The sequence below is a fragment of the Taeniopygia guttata genome, chromosome 7, assembly GCF_048771995.1.
Source record: "Taeniopygia guttata chromosome 7, bTaeGut7.mat, whole genome shotgun sequence".
NCBI classification, from domain to species: Eukaryota; Metazoa; Chordata; class Aves; order Passeriformes; family Estrildidae; genus Taeniopygia; species Taeniopygia guttata.
Window position 1 is genome coordinate 18,522,887 of NC_133032.1, and position 14,351 is coordinate 18,537,237.

General features: G+C 36.1%; 1 protein-coding gene across 8 annotated transcripts in view; it reads left to right on the top strand.

Annotated features, from left to right (window-relative positions):
* Positions 1 to 14,351, top strand: part of OSBPL6 (oxysterol binding protein like 6) — a 96,521-nt gene that overhangs the window by 46,951 nt on the left and 35,219 nt on the right. For 6 of the 8 annotated variants that reach the window (XM_072932293.1, XM_030277559.4, XM_032749403.3 and 3 more), the window contains 8 exons: positions 6,810 to 6,905; positions 9,733 to 9,855; positions 10,717 to 10,770; positions 11,431 to 11,544; positions 11,662 to 11,826; positions 12,344 to 12,476; positions 12,904 to 13,007; positions 13,850 to 13,942. In XM_072932293.1, the coding sequence (XP_072788394.1) occupies positions 6,810 to 6,905; positions 9,733 to 9,855; positions 10,717 to 10,770; positions 11,431 to 11,544; positions 11,662 to 11,826; positions 12,344 to 12,476; positions 12,904 to 13,007; positions 13,850 to 13,942 (882 nt within the window). The remainder of the gene's footprint in view (positions 1 to 6,809; positions 6,906 to 9,732; positions 9,856 to 10,716; positions 10,771 to 11,430; positions 11,545 to 11,661; positions 11,827 to 12,343; positions 12,477 to 12,903; positions 13,008 to 13,849; positions 13,943 to 14,351) is intronic. The other 2 variants (XM_030277562.4, XM_072932295.1) reach the window with 1 other exon arrangement.

A 14,351-nucleotide genomic window follows, 5' to 3' on the forward strand; every position in this document is an offset into this window, starting at 1 on the left:
GGTGCATCAGGCTGGCTGTGTGTGTGTGTGAAGCTAGCCTGCAGGCACACAGCAGATGTCCTTCATGTTGTGCTTGTCTTTCTGCCTAGAATTTACCCAAGAGATTGACAGCAAACAGAAGAAGTACATCTGTCCATGTGCACAGGATGGCCTCTGCAGTCTGTGCTTGGATCATGACTACTCCTGCCCTTGGTGATACGATAGAGGTGTAGAGACAAGATCCAGAGCACAGACCTGGAGATTGATAGATGGAGATGCTGCCTCTTCAAAGAAAGATGTGGCCTTAAAGCTTTGAAGAAATAAAATGGTCTGGAGCAGTCAAGGAGAGGCAGTGATAGCATTCATACCAGGCTGTCCCAGGGGGCTGTGTACATGTTCTCTGAGCTTCATAAGCACTGCTATCTCAGTTACCTCTAGGAGTTCTTACAGGTTGCATGGAGAATGCTGACGTTCAGATGTGGGCTATGAAGAAAGATTTATTTTTTAAAAATATTCTGATTAGTTTAATTAGAAATGGTGCCTGTAGTTATCTTCTATTACAAAACCAGGGAAATTGCTCTCATAAAAGCTTAATTACCCATGCAAATTATGACAGATAATTTAAGGCGGTGTTTTCAGAACATGGTCACTTGTTCATTCCTCTTGTCTCATTTTTTTCCCTTCATGCATACATGTCCTACATAAACATGTCCCACTTTCCTTCAGAACACAAAAACTCAAAGTGCAACACACACACACACACACACACACACACAAATCTGGAAGGAAAAAGTGCAACTATTCTGAAGTGTTATTTGGGATTTCTGAGAAACAAATGGGGGGGAAGAAAGAGAAGCATGATTTTATTTTAATTTCTTCAATGGTGAGGAAAAGCACAAGAGTGAAGAGGGAGGGTGATGGCAGGTATGATGGTGGAGGCTTCTGTTTTCCAGACAGTAATGTGTGATCGGGGTTATCAACATTATATTATGCAAAATATACAAATTTATTAGACAGATAACTGTGCCTTAGTAATGCTATTTGCTGTTTTGACATTCTGTGTTCCTGTTTGTATTAAATACTTTACCCTGAAATTGAAAATGAAGTAATTACACAAAAAAGTTTTTTCTCCTAGTAGAATAATATTTAATATAAAAAAAAATTGGATTAAAATTTTTTCAGCCTCTCTTTTTCCCATCTCCTATATTTTTATACTGTGTAAATTGAAGTTTAAAGGCTATTGAGGAAGGATAAGTAGGTAGCTTACAGAAATAAGTCAAAGGGAGTCACAGGAAGAAAAGTCTTTCTTCTTCTGAACCTTTGCACTTTTTAAAGTGAGTTCCAGCTTCTTCATTTATAATTTGTGTTAACATTGACTCCCTTTCATGTCTATAGTGTTTTCATTAATAAAAAACCCTAACACATCAAGGAATGATTTTCTTTTGTGTATGTAATTTTATTTTCCTCCCTTTTTTCTTTTAAACCCTATCAGCATCATTAAAATGAACTGGTAGCCTGAGACTATTTAACAAAATATCAAGCTTTTAAATTGTGATAATTCACTAATCATAATGAAAGCTTTGTATCATTAGCTAAAATTTGAATTCTCTCTGTCAGACACTGTAAATTTATCTGTTTGTGCTATCTTAAGATAAGTGCAAAGGGAGAAGATTGTCGTTAACACTCAGGCTGTGACTTAGCAGTTGTTCCAAACCATCATTCTGGCAGAAGAAAGGTTGCTGGTACAATGATAAATAGCTCTTTTCTGCTTTATCCAGTTGTGCTAATGATCCCCTCCAAGAAGCTCTTCATGAGAGCAAGAGCTTATTTGTCTTCAGAATTTGTCAAAAAGTACCTTGTAAAGCAAAGGCTTCCTTGCTGCCAGAGCCTAAAAGCATTGGCATGAAGTACAATCCAAAGCTGGAGTTCTGGAAAGGGCTGACAGTGAGCTCTGAGCTAACAAATCCTTGACATTTCTGTTACACAAGAAGGGTTTACTTTGCATATCCCAGGAAAGAAGGAGGCATACATACCTAGGTATTATTCATATGCTACAGAACTGCATCTTACATATACTTGTCTTTCAGTAAAAAGGTTACAAAGAGAAAATGTTGCTCTTAAGTACATTTCTGTACAAGATGAACATATCTTACAAGAAGAAAAAAAAATGTTAACTGTGTTTGCTGTTCACACAGTATTGCTAAGTTCCTTTGTCACTTAGTTGATGCTGAGATTGCTGAAAACAGCTATGGAGCCCTGCCAATAGAAGAGACTGAGGATAAGAACAGGACCATGACTGCTTTATAAAAATTTAAAAACTGTGCTAGAAGATAGAAAGATATACATTGATGAGATATGTTTTTTTTGCTTTGCACTCACTCTTCTCTCACAATTATATTGAAGAATCTGTCTTCCTTCCAGCATTAACAGGAGGAAAGCCAGAGCTGGCTAAGAAGCAGCCTAAGAGAAAAGCAAGTTTCAAGGTTATTCCCTTTGCAAATAATATTGCAGATTAACTCGGCATGTATCAGCTTGTTTAGAAGGTAGTAAAAATTGGCATGTATGAAGTCAAATCTGTGTCTACCTTACTACTTCTGCTGTGTTTTAGATAACCAGAAAATAGTGTGGTTTTAATTGAGAGAAAGTGATTAACATTGCACTTCAAACTAAATGGAATTCAAGGAAGAATACAGTTTTGTTAGGTTGCAGGAAGAATTCCAGTGACTAGCAAATAATAAAAAATGCACTAGTACTTTGGACTGAAAAAACAACACAAGGAACCCAGACAGAAAAGCTCTATTTTGAATTGCTGTTGAAGGACAGTGTATGCCTAGGCCCCATGGTTATGGTTGTTGGCGATTGCTAGAATATTGTGAACAAGCAAAATGATCCACCAGATCTTTTTCATTGATTAACTGTTAACCACATGTTGTGCACATTTCTGTGGTTGTGCACATTCTGAGAGGCTGCATCAAATGTAAGTGATAAAATCCTCACCAGTTTGTATTTTTCTTGGAAATTAATAAATGAAAAATTATAGAGACCTCTTTGCATTAAATATAATTCATTCCCTTAAGTAAATAAGCAGCAAAGCAGAAGGGAGAGGCATGAGTGTCAGACTTGTCATCCACTGGATTTTCTGTCTCTACTTAAAATCAGTTTTCTTTCCTTGCCTTTCCTGTGAAAACAGTTTAATGTCTTTTGTTTTAATGGGAAGTCAGATTCAGTAAAGTTAAATTAGGGTCTTCACCCTCTGGTCGGATAGAGACCAACCCTACCAGTGGAATGGGGAGGAGAAGCAGAGGAAAGAAAAGGGAAAACCTGAGAGTTGAAATAAGAACAGTTTAATAACTGAAATAAAATATAATAATGATTGTAAGGGAAAGAAAGCACAAGAAAGAGAGAAATGAATAAACCCCAAGAAAGGCATGTGATGCCGAGTATAATGGCTCACCACCTGCAGACCAAGGCCCAGCCCATCCCACAGCAGTGATTGCCCTCTCATGTCCAACTCCCCCAGTTTATACACTGTCCTTGATGTTCTGTGCTATGGAATATCCCTTGGACCAGTCCAGGTCACCTGTCCTGGCCATGCCCCTGCCAGCTCCTCATGCATCTCCTCACTGGCCTCTGCCAGAAGGGAAGGAGAAACCAGAAAGTCCTTGATTTAGGGTAAGAGCTACTCAGCAACAGCCAAAACATCACTGTGCCTTCAACGTTGTTCCCATAATAAATCCAAAACACAGCACTGTACCAGCTACTTGGAGGAAAAAGAGCTCTGTCCCAGCCAAAACAAGGATAACGAGCTGTATGAGTCATTAAACTCCAAAGTGAGAAAAAAAGATGGCAAGATACATGGAAGGATATTGTAAAATCTGTTTTCCGTTCTTGCCTTCCACAGAAGATGAAAATATGATGCAACATCATAGTGCTATTTTGTTTTCTCTGTGAATTTCCTTCTCCCTCGTGTCTTTGGGGAAAAAAGGAAAAAGAATGCAGGGCAGAACAAACATTTGTGTTCCCCATATGTTGGCTTGCTAGGGGTATTTTGAGGCAAATGTGTGCCACCTAGGTAATGTATGTGTGGATAATCATAAAGATGAAAGACTGTAGTTAGGATGAAGATTTTGCAATGGAATTATGTTAAATTAGTTTTCAAGAGCATACAAAATTTGCTAGTGCTGGTGTTTTCCTCCAAGAGAAACCAGCTATAGTGTGGTGATCCTGAAATATAAGGGGAATCTGGAATGTAGCAATGCCAACATTGATTTTGCCTGTCTGTATTTTTGGGATGAGAGGAATAAGAGTACCATATTGATTGATGTGCCTAGTTTAATGGATTATTATTCATTGTTTGCTTTGATTATAAATGAACCCCAGAAACACTGTTGACCTGCCTCTTTATTCCTTCTTATGAGCTTTTTTTTAGTGCTTCTTTCCCAACTCTGTTTTTCATGTTAAAATACAAAAAAACCCTTGACAATAACGTCAAGATTTAAATAATTTTTATTTCTTTGATTCTGAATAACTAAACTCTTGCACTGTAAAATTAGATGCTTTTCAAAATGTCAAGCAATTGTATGATTTCTAGCTGTAATTTTTCAGAAAAATAGCATGTTTTAATGGAAAACATTTTGTACCAAGTAAGGTCTCTTAGTATTATGCTAGACATGTCACAAATCTAAAGAAATGGTGTTACTGTGGTCATGAGTAAAGAGAATTGAAAAACAAACATCTACAGACAACAAGCCAACACTCCGGGAAGAAAGGAATGTAAAGAAGGCAATTTTACTTAAAAAGGGTTCATTTTCTAATTTTCAAACAAATAGTTGAATAAGTCAGCATTCATTAAAGTGCTGCTGGCTAATAATGTATTTCTCAACTGAAGTGGAACTGTAATGACTGAAGGCTAATTAAAAAAAAAGGCACAAAACCTTCCTGACTTAAAATCATGTAATTGAAAATGTCACTGGAAATCTGGCAAGCTAAGGACTGTTGGGCTACTCCTCTCTAAATATTGTGCAAAATAAAATTGCAGTTACATAACAACAAACTGCACCAGCTGCTACATATGAGACCTTCAGAACATCTGTGTTGGGCATTGCTCCATCTCGGGATGGATGCATTCCTGCCTGCCAGACAAAACTGGCAAGAAAGTTGGGAATCATCCTGATTATGCTTATCAAGAGACATTTTAATCTGCCTTGGAGGAACAGATTTAGGTTCTTTTGTATATTGTTAAAATGTCATACTGTGTACATAAGTAGCATTTCCTTCTTTCGGTGAGAAAGCTTATCATTATCATTATTTGTGGTTCTCAGCTCAAATTAGTTTATTAAATTATTTGATATGTAACATAGGCACTTGTGCTACATATATATATACACTTTTTTTTTCATCATCTGACTAGTAAAATACACTGGACTAAATAAGTAGGTTGAACTTCCTTTGAAAAAGCAGAAGTTTTTAAAGCATAAATGACAAAGCTTTTTGCTGGCTGGCCCTGGAGTAACATAATACTGTTGCATTTCCACATTCTTCACTGTAAAACTTAATTAAAAGTAACTGAAAATAAATGCTGATTACTGTTGGCATGGTGGTAGGGATGCTTACTAATCTCCACTGAAAACAAAGGCACTCCCCACATTTTCCTATTCTCATTCACAGTTGCAACTTGAAAGAGAACAATGGAGGTCTGTGTATTGCTCTGCAGCAAAACTGGGTCTGTGTTATATATATGCATGTAAATGAATAGCTGTGTTTATTTTCATTTAGTTTGGTTATGGTCCTTTATGTACTTAATAATTTATATAAACAAAAATATTTACACTGCCATTCATATGTACTTCTATATTTCCTGATTGTTTCTTCTGCTACTGGTACCTGGGTAATCTCTTCAGCCAATGTAAGGAAGCTTAATTATGAACAAAACTTAATTGGCATTTTCAGCTAAGAAAAACATATGCTTCTCAGAGGGTAATTGCCATTGCAACTTTGTCATTGTGCTGTGTGTCCTGGAAATGAAGCAGTTTTATTTTATGCCAAAGAGGTACTAATGACATGTTGTGGTAGAATTCTTACCAAATAGTAGGATGAGATGTAGCAAAATTTCACCAGAGAATGAAATGCAGATGGTAATGGTAATTTTCTCTTTTATCAAAAATGCTTTTTCTTTTATAAAGTAGGAGTTTTTGGAAAATGGGAAGACATGTTTCCATTTTCTGGAAAATGGAGAGACATGTTTAGATGTGTCTTAAGAATAGCAGTCTTTTCAGGGCTAGTTCTGACATGTATTTCATTTTTATTACAATGCTTTGAAGATGCAAAATTTTATAGTATTGTCATATGTAAAAACAGCTGCAATGTTTAGGATCACAGTGTTCCATGAACATTCACCAGCAGCCCAAGCTGAGACACAGTAATGAGTTTTTTTAATACCTGTAATTTAAAAGCATTTGTGTAGTGTGTTACTTTTTCTCAGCTGAGAAGCCAATAACAAAATGCTAAGGTGTGATAATGAATATTTTCTGTGCAGTAATATTTTATGTGAAGTGAATGTAGAGCAGTGCTGACTGCAGAGTATGTGCATTCAGTCTTGTATATTAACAGAAAACATGATAGATCTGGTTAGGAGCGCTTTGAATCTCTTTAGAGGTAAGAACTGCATTATTTGTCTTTCCTGTTTTTTTGGTTTTTTGTTTTTTTTTTTTTAATAATAAAGAAAGAGAAGTATATTGCCTCTGAATGCAAACCATCTGTGTATTTAAGTCATGGGTGGTTGGTATTTTGCATGTTTTGATCCATGATATTGTCTTTAATTATTTTTTTAGAGTGTTCATATTTTGGAGCGAAAGGCTTCTTCAGGAAGCACAGACCCTTCTTTAAGTAAGCAATTCCTTGACAGTGATCACCTCTCTCTATCCAAGGTAAGCAAAAGCCTGGGCAGTGAGTTTCCCTCTAGAGTTACAAAGTGGTTTGACTAATACTTTAGGGGCAGTGTTTTGTATGGTTCTACCATTAAATATGAGTGAGTCTGCCCTGGAGCATATTGTTCTATAACTGAGGAGTAAGAAGAGCCAGTTATCTTTAGTAGATGTTATATTAACAAAATTAGGGATTGGTTTGGGATTTTTTTTTCATGTGGATGGCACCAGCAACAAATTTTACTTTCTCAGAAAATGGGGCTGTAAGGGCCTTTGATGATCCTTTGAGACCCGTCTAACTCAGGATATTGCATGATTCTATGACTTTGAGTTTTCCAGTTCAATCCTCTTATTAAGGTAGAGCAAATCATACCCAAATCTAAAATTTCTGCCAATAAATATTAGTTTTAAAAATATGTCCTAGTAACATCCCTTGTGTGTAGTTTGAAATTTAAAAGCTTTTACTGAGATTTTCTTTCCTGAGGCAGAGTAAAAGATGCAATTGCAGGGGTGACATCACCCTCGTAAAAAGTGAAGCCTTGTGTGTGTTTTTTGAAATCAACTTCTTTCTGGATAAATTGCTCAGTTTTGGAATAAGTGATTCCAAACAAGTCTAATTCCGCATAAAGAAAGTTTCATTTTAAGATACTTCAGATGCAAAAGTAAGGGTGCAGAAGAAAAGGTGAGGGTGCTGTGATGGAATATTTGGTGGAAAATAAAAATCTGAAACAAAATATCTGTAAGTTTTGAAACAGACGTGGTAAAACAATTTTGAAAGGAAACATTCTGTTCATCCAGGGAAAATTAAATGGTTTATTTGTTTTCATTTGGAAAATAAATATTTTGCAGTCAAAACTTGAGAAAGCAGTTGGTAGTGGCTCCCTTAATCCCCAAACAAGGGGCAGGTGTGCAGAGCCAGGGACTGAAAGCTGTGATTGTATTCCCCCAGTCATGCTGCTTTGCACAGGGCTGTTTCTCATGGAATACCTATGGAATCACTGAAGTCCTAAAATACTGCTGCTGCGCTTGAGAACTGGCCCTGGATGAGGACTCTTCAAGTGTATCACTTTCACTCTGTTTTTTCCCCATTTTTGTCTCTCCTTCATAATGGCCTTTGTATTGGGCATATCTCAATACCCCAAAACTGCGGGGTGAGGCACAGTTAGGATTAAGAACAGCTTGTGGCACTGATGCAGCAGGAGACAAGTATCCTCACTGCACTGAATAATTGCTCATTTTATCCCTCTGTATCTGGTCTTTTGTTTAAATGAATAGCTGTATGAGATTGTGTAGTTTCTAGCTGAGAATTAATCAATACTGATGTTATCTAGTAGATAAAAGACTTATGCCTGCAGCTGATCATCTAAAAGAGAAATCAATATGGTGAAGAATCAGTTGGCAGAGATGCAGAGACTCTCTGCTGGTGTATGACTTAGAGTTTAATTTGTCCCCCTCAGGTGCCAAGGACTTCCATGTAGGGAGAAAATAATACATATGTGCTTCCTCTATAGAATGGAAATAGAACACTGAAGCAAAACACGGGGAAGTAAAACAAAGCTGCATATTGAGTAGGGGATTTACAGACAATGAGATGAATAGTTCATGGTTATTCAGGGGAAACTAAGCTGAATAAAGAGTTCTATTATAATTTACGGCAGTATTTATTATTTGGGATAGAGCTTTTCACCTTTCTCAAATACTAAGACCTTATTCAAAATTTAGTTTTGAAATTTGCTGTTACTTTTGCAACTATATTTTCATAATAGTAATGTTGATGTTATCAGGGCTGTGTAGTTTATTTGGAGGTGCTGTGAAAGACTGACAGCACTTGGCTCTGAACAGTTTTGTTGGAAATATGGAGACAATTTTTTTCCCTTTAAATGTTTGATGCTATATGACCTCCTTCCTCTCTTATTAACTTTTCATAACATTGCTTGGAGTTATGACAGATCAGCTGAGAAAATGCAAGTTTACAGCTTTGTAGGGTATAATTAGTAAAACATAGTCTGAGGAATCTGGCAGTAAGAGATTTTTAAACTGGTGCAGAATTTTTTTAATTACAGTAGTAGCAAGAGGATAGAAATATACTCTAAGAGAAAATATGACCCCATCTTTTTCTCTTTAAAAATATTGTTCTTTACCTGTTCCCTGTGTTACATTGTAAATCTGTCTTGAGCTGCACCAGTTACCATGCAAAACAAGTGATATGTACCAGAAATATGCTTTAATTGGCTCCATGCAAGGCATACAACTGGTTGTTTCTTGAATTATACTGTTCCTCTATTTTTCCCTAGAGAGAAAATTAGTTAGCTTTCCTATAAATTTCTCATAATACAGTGAAAATGAATGCAGGGAAAAGAAATCTTCTTGCACATTTCTGAAGGCTCAATTAGCAAGTGAAACTCTGTCATAAAATGCCTTTGAAGATTATCACTAGCTACGCTCAAAATCAACAGTAAAGCAACATCTTCTGTTAGTTTTTCTGATTTGGAGGAAAAACTGGGGCATTCAGAAACAATGTAGCTTGTACTTTAAGATCAGAAAATTTAAATTTCTTTATAATTAAGAAATATCACAAAGGGCACTCTTACTATACATCTTACCTGGTAGAGGTTAGACATCTGAAAATGTTTGTATTTAGTAGTTTTAAATGAGATACAGCTAGACATAATATAGTGACCATATAGTTTGGTACCTCAATAGATTGACTTAAAAGCCTGACTCCTCCTCTTTGTCTTGCACTGAAGAATTTGTGCCACTCCTAAATGCAATTTTTTACCATGTGTGTGCAAAATTAATTAATCAATGTGTCTTCATGCTTTTTCATCAGGAACCTGACAGCTGGGAAATCATAGAGGGTCTGAAAATAGGCCAGACCAATGTCCAGAAGCCAGACAAACATGAAGGTTTCATGCTGAAGAAGAGAAAATGGCCACTAAAAGGTTGGCACAAGGTAAATGTCTCATAAACCAGCCAGAATGTTATTACCTTATTTTATGAGCTGGATTTTTTTTGTCTAGACAAAATTAGGATGTCAAATAAATGCCCATGATTTTAGTGAATGACTATTTCTTCCACCTCTGTATGGAATTAATTTGCAGACACAGTTCATGGCTCTCAAATCACAGTCCCTGCTGCCTAAGGTTGTATTCAAAATCCAGAGGGAATTTGTGAATAAAATTGATCTGACCCTCCAAAAAATCAATTAATGAGGTATTTAAGAATTTATGGAGTAAACCACTGCTCCCACACTTTTAAAATACATTATATTAATGTGTTGCTATTTAGCGAAGTGTCTGTTTCGGTATGGAGCTAATTTATAGGAGAGCAAGAGAAGTCCAACTTTCACAGTTCTGTAAAGGCAATCACTACTGATGATCTAGATGAATTTAAAGACATGTGGTTACTTGTGTAGATAATTTTTAATGTGATTAAGAACTTCACATTTTAGCATCCCCCTCTACTCTGCCTTACATTTCACCTTGGGAACTATGCTGAGCTTAGGTTTTCAAACTTTGGGTTTGTTAATAAGTCACTAACAAACTTCACAAGAACATGAATATCATGTTCTTATGAAGTTTTTTAGTGACCATACCTATGGAAAAAAAACCCCAAAATGTTCTTGTTGTTTTGACATCTTATTCAAGAAGTTACATCTCCAAATGTTCTGGTTTCAGCTGGGGTAGATAAAAGCACCATTTTCCTGCCCTGTGTTACAGGGTAATCCTTCTCCAGATGAATTGTTGTACACAGTTTAAATTGCATCTGCTCATTAAGAAAGAATGTTGTTTGATTTTTTTTCTTATAATTTCAGAGGTTTTTTGTCCTGGATAATGGAATGTTGAAATATTCAAAGTCACCAATTGATGTAAGTAGAGCTGAAGACTTTAAAACTTCTAATGAAGTGCAGCCTGCTCATACTCATTCTAGGTATATTTATGAAAGTACACACATGAAAGTTGTTGATGGATATAAAGATAAATAATGTAAGATTTTGGTTGTGTCTTCCAAGAATTCTACCTTTTTTATTTCTATGGAAATATAAGTTAAATTACTAAAGGTAGTTTCTTGAATAAAGCTGCTTGAGAGATTAACCTGACCATGTATTTTTCTTTTCTAATTTTTATGTCAGCCAGAGCTGATTATTCTGAGACATGTGGATAGGACAAAGAATTAATACCAATTATTTATATTTTATACCAATAAGTACCAAGTCATAGAAATAGGGTGTCAAGTACTTTCTAATTTTCTCTGCTTCTCACTTACCTGTACCCGTGCACTGGTGTGAATAACTTAACACACCTAAATTTTGGCATTGTATCAGCATTTCTTGTGTGATACTTTTCTCTGACTATAAATATACTAAGTGGTTAAATGGTTAGTCTGAGTGCAGCTTTATTTTTTAATGTGGCTTTATGCTATAATGTTATAAAATGGGAAGCCATTTCAGTACTAGATAGTATTCTGTAAGATATATAGAAAAAGTGCATGATACTTCTAAATTTTTACCCTGATGATTTTATTTTAGATACAGAAAGGAAAGGTCCATGGGAGCATTGATGTTGGTTTATCAGTCATGTCTATAAAAAAAAAGGCTCGTAGAATAGATCTTGACACAGAAGAACATATCTATCACCTAAAGGTAAAAAGTAAAACTATATACTGTATTTTCATCCTCAGTAGAAACATAAAAAATTTCAAAAGATTGTGCAGAAAAGTAGTATCTTGACTGCTTTCTTGATAGTAAATTTTTCTCCAGGTGAAATCCCAGGATTCATTTGATGCATGGGTTTCAAAGTTACGGCACCACCGGCTGTACCGTCAGAATGAGATTGTGAGATCTCCCAGGGATGCCAGCTTCCACATATTCCCCTCAGCATCTACTACAGAGTCTTCACCAGCTGCCAATGTGTCAGATGGAAAGGTGTGCAGCGTTCCTTGGTTGAAAACTCATGGCTGGCTTGTGGGCAGTTTCAGTGGGCTTTTCTTCTAATGCCAAAAGGACAGGAGCTTCCAGTGTGGGAACCGATGGCCAGTGAAAAGCTGTGAGGGTGTGCAGCTGAAATCAGCTGAAATACTGTCTAATTTAGCCTTACTTCATTAGAATGGGCTGCTGTAGAGATCCTGCAAAGTATTCACCACCTGTACAGTTTTCACTAGCCTTTGCCACCAGGTATAAATCTGTCTCTCTGCTGATTATGTTCTTCCTCTTAAACAACAGTTTCCTAACTGGTACCTAGCACGGTCCACTGGTGAGGTTCCTGATTTGATTCTCCAACATGCTATTCTGAAAAATCTGTGTCTTTGGGAGCTATGGAGAGAAATTATAGATTTCACTGAAAACACAATGAATAATTTAGCTTCTATCCTGAAGTAATACAGTCATTACCCTGACAAAGCAACACAGCCGCAGTAAATGTAAGCGTTTTATTGTGCTTTAGGTGCAACAAAATAACTTCCCCTGGCAGCCTCCCATACCTTGCAGTAACAGCCTTCCCGTCACCTGTACTACTGGTCAGAGTAAAGTAGCAGCCTGGTTGCAGGACTCTGAAGAGATGGACAGATGTGCAGAAGGTTAGCCTTTATCTTTTCATGCCTTGTTCTTTCAGCAAAACCTCTTGTTGATATAGGAGAGTCCTGTAAGTAAGGTGGTTTACATCTTTACATAAACATGTAGTAGCTCTTCAGATAATTGGAAACTTGGTGGGAGCTTTGCTGTCTATATGTTTTGGGATGTTGATTTTAAAATTTATTGTAATAATCTGTGCTATTTTGATGGATGTCATTATTCAAATATGATCACTTCTTGAAGTCCAGAGTTGCTGCTGACTCCTATAGACATAACAAGTATTCAACAAAAGAAAACTTTTACTTGGGTGCCTTACTACACGGGGTTTGAACACTTAAGTTTTGTCATGCAATTAAGTGCAAGCAATTGACACTATGGCAATAAAAAGTCTGAATTGAAGCACTTAATGTATTTTTATTTTATATATCCTAGATCTTGCTCATTGTCAGTCTAACCTTGTGGAACTCAGTAAACTTCTTCAAAATTTAGAAATACTACAGAGGACTCAGTCAGCACCAAATTTCACAGATATGCAGGTAAATATGCTTGAACATAAATCATTACACTGAAATATTTGTTCTTTCTGTTAAGGGAAATATAGAGGTGTTGTCTATTAACTCAGAATATTTATCTGAAATAATAATGAACCTTGGATGAAATGCTTATATGTCTATTTTAATCTTGTGTAATACTGTTTCTGTTTCATGTGTAAACAAGTAATTAAGATGTATTCAATATTTGAGTTAAATAGAACAAATTAAATGATTAAGTAATTTAAGCAAAACAAAACTGAGGACTGTTACAATAGAACACATGTATAAATTGAAGTTATATTTGAGGAGTTTTTGTTGTGTTAAGATAATATTTTAAGTTTTTTAAGGATTGGAGACCCAAAGACCCTCAAAGATGAAGTTGCATGCTCTAGAAAAGGGGGCATAGTACAAAGGTCCCAAGTTTTGGACTGTTTCCCAGTTCAGGGTGAGTTTTCCTCTTACCAGAAAGCAACAGCAGATCCTAAATCATAGATACTCTCTTGCATTTTCACTGAATCTTCTTGTCTGTATAAATGTCTGAGTAGTACCACAACAGAAATCCATGAGGATTTCAATATCATGTCCTAAATATTGTGCACCCATGAAAAGCAAGGGTACCAGTAGTTTTGCTAAAGCAGCTAACAGTACCACGTGTTTATGAAAGTGTATGGATAGCTACAGCTGATCACTGCTCCAACTTCGGGCCCCAGTAGCAGCATTCTTCTCCTTATATTCTAATTTGTACTTGTCTAATGCTACAATTCTTTACTAACTTGCTGTATTGTCTGTGTTGCTTGTGTCAACTTAATAGCACTTTGTCGCTTTTAACTATTTGTGTAATGTAGGCTAACTGTGTAGATATTTCAAAGAAAGACAAGCGGGTCACGAGACGATGGAGAACAAAAAGTGTCAGCAAAGATGCAAAAATTCAACTTCAGGTACTGAATGCACTATGTTTTACTTTTCACTGTACTTTGAGATTAAATCTAAGCATGAAATGATAAATTAGCTGAAAGTAGGAACAGTGCTGTCTTTCATGTTTCTGATGAAGTAAATTAAGTCTCAGTTTGTTTTTCAAAACCTAGAGAAGATAGTGAGAAAAGTACTGATTTTATTTTCATTCATATGAAAATATTGCCATCTAGGGAAAGGAGTGGGATCTGAATATTAGTCAGTTAAGGTATTCAAAACTCAATATACACACACCATATGGGTATACTGCTATTCTATACCAAAATTGCAAAGAAGGGCAACTGCCTTCAAGTGAACAAGTGATGTCAAGTTAAAAGCAGAATGAAATACTAAACACATTAGTATTCTTTATCAAGGCCTATACTGAGAATATTA